This window comes from Diachasma alloeum, unplaced genomic scaffold, assembly GCF_001412515.2.
Source record: "Diachasma alloeum isolate Michigan unplaced genomic scaffold, Dall2.0 Dall_scaffold_00200, whole genome shotgun sequence".
NCBI lineage: Eukaryota > Metazoa > Arthropoda > Insecta > Hymenoptera > Braconidae > Diachasma > Diachasma alloeum.
In genome coordinates, this window is record NW_021680365.1 from 938493 (window position 1) to 941178 (window position 2686).

At 38.8% G+C, this 2686-nt stretch overlaps 1 protein-coding gene across 1 annotated transcript in view; it reads left to right on the forward strand.

Annotated features, from left to right (window-relative positions):
* Nucleotides 1–326: 326 nt before the first annotated feature.
* The window catches only part of LOC107035741 (cardioacceleratory peptide receptor), a 50549-nt gene continuing 48189 nt past the window's right edge, over nucleotides 327–2686 (forward strand). Inside the window, exon 1 of the mRNA XM_015253308.1 lies at nucleotides 327–509. Within this exon, the coding sequence (XP_015108794.1) occupies nucleotides 327–509 (183 nt within the window). The remainder of the gene's footprint in view (nucleotides 510–2686) is intronic.

A 2686-nucleotide genomic window follows, 5' to 3' on the forward strand; every position in this document is an offset into this window, starting at 1 on the left:
TGCAACAGAGCAATATTAACTTTTATTTTTTTATTTGGAGTTCAATTTTTTTCATGAAAAACCATTCAGTTTGATTTCCATTCGATTTTATAGATTCGGGGGTCCTGATAAGGGGAAATGACAAGTGTCGGAGCGATTGATGGAACGAATAACACGGACAAAGCGCTAATAAAAACTGTGAGATTTTGTGAATGAAGGAGTGATTAGAGAGACAGCTTGGTGGCAATGGGGAGTGATCAGTGGTACCCGGGGGAAACCGGGTGAAGAATTACGTGAAGACAATCAGTGATACCCACGTAAAAGGTTCTCGTCTAAAGGGGACAGCGATGTCTTCCGTCGAGGATGTATTCGTTAATGACACTGATGGGAACTTTACCCCGTTACAAAATGAGTACATTGATCTCTTCAATGTCGCTAACGACTCGATGGATCCAATCACCAGTGATTCGTCGAATCAATCATTGGGAGAGGTCAACGCCACTGACATCGATCCATTCTACTTTTACGAGGTGAGTTTTGGATTTTTTTTTCGTAACTTGCATTTATTTTGGAGGGGACAGCTGTCGGATGCATTCAACATGCACTTGGATGTAATGCGATGTAATGTTATGGGGATGGGGAGGAAAATCCAGGGAAAAATAATGATAAATGTGGGTAAAGGATAGATTGGAGGTTTTCACGTCTCAGCTTGAAATCAAAATTGAATTTAAGATTTTGGCTTTTATAAGCCTCAATTTGAGATCGTACGTCTCAAATTGAAATTTGGTTTTCGAAACAGATTCGAAAAAAATGATATTTTTCCAAAAATTGATTTCACTCAACCAATTTGTGATCAAAATTGAATTAGTCATGGCTCAAAAAATTGGTGAATTGATCAATGCCCTCTCGATTCCATCAGAATATGATGAGTGTCGCACAATTCGTTGTTGAGTTACAGCACATTGTTTATGCGATTCAAAAGAGAAAATCGGTTTCTTCATGATTACTGAAAGAATCATCAGTAATAGCAATTAAATCAGGACTTAAAAAGTATATTTCAATGCCTTCTTAATCAAGTTGAAAAATGGTGACAACAGCGTCATTACTTGTCAAGTCACACAACACCCTCATGATCTTTTTCAATCAAAATCTCTATTGAACTTGGATTAAACCCGGACTGAAAACGAATTCGAGACAGAACTTAATAATCCGGAAAATTCCGATGAAATTTCAACTGATGAAAATAGAATAGAATAGTGAAATGAGGATTTAAAAAAAGGGAACTCATTCGGAAGCAAATTTCTAATTTATTAGCAACAATAGCTATACTCATTTATAGAAAATGGCACAGTCCACTTGTTTCTCTGGTGCCACTAAACTGCCTATGACATTTCACTTTTTTAAACAATGTACGTCATATCGACAAGTCATTTAATACTCAACTAGATCTCGAGGCAATAATTATATACAATTATATAATCATAAATGACCAATTTTCTTCGGTGATACATTGCTTCCGCATTTTTCTTATCAACTGTATATTTTTGGAGGTATGAACATTGAAAACCGGCCCACCTGGCGTGCTTCTAAAATTTCTAATTGAAAGATCTTGATCGGCAGAAAAAAACAAATTACCGCTCTCACTTATATAGCATCGCAACTTCGTCCGGTCCCCTCAATATATTGATTTTTCTGGAAAGATCTAAAACTATACATTTTCGAGCGATTAAAATAGTATCGGAGGCATTCTGTACATCGATGATCATCTATTGTGAGAGCCCGGAAATTCGACCCGAGAAATTGCTGCGAATTTCTCGGCAGAGGTCGCATTCTATTGATTGCATTTCCCATCCGTGTGTGAAGGAATTGTGGGTGACAATGGAAAAAAAGCGTAAGCTGAAATTGGATTATCTGGAGAAGGAAAAGGAGAAAGATTTCAGAGATGAACAGTGATCGCCGGCTGAATTTACGATCAGTAGACAGTTTTCTCGAGACCTGTGCCTCAATAAAAGTTCATGGTTACTTACTGGAATAGCTTGTTTTGGGATTGAAGAGACGCTACTTTGAAATATGGAAAGTTACGGCAGTTCTGTTACCTACAATTTACTTTGGAGCAGTAGCTTGTGTCAGCCAGCTCAACCGCAACTTTGTCAACAAACATAATGACTGGGGCTAATGGTCTATTCGAGGATTTGGTTCTGATTGGACGTACACAGGTCTTTCAAGATCTCTCCAGACCTAGATGGACCTGGTAAGTCCTAATCAGTTCTGCGACGTACTTTTCCAGAGACCTTTCGAATCCTCAGTTCTTTTCGGTCCTGAGAAGTCCTCCTCGATGCTACCGAGAACGCGTGATTTTACGAGCGGGTGAAGGGGAAGGCATGTATGCGGAGGGTTGAAATTTGTAGCCAACGAGGAGACAGGGTTGCAGAATATATTTTAGCCACCCTCATCTCCCCGTTTGCAGGCGGTGTTTAAATAAAAAATAGTGAACGTTGATTCTGTATTTATTGACCCCCTGATGTCAATGAAACCCTCGGAGGTGACAGAAAAGGGGGAAAAAAAATTTTCATTTTCATGTGGGTCAAGGGAGAAAGTCGATTTTCGCCAAAATTGAATTTTTTCGCCAAGTGAAAGTTGATTCTGTATTTTCTAACAATTCTGATGCCAATGAAACCCCCGAGGCGCGACAAAAAGTCGAAATAAA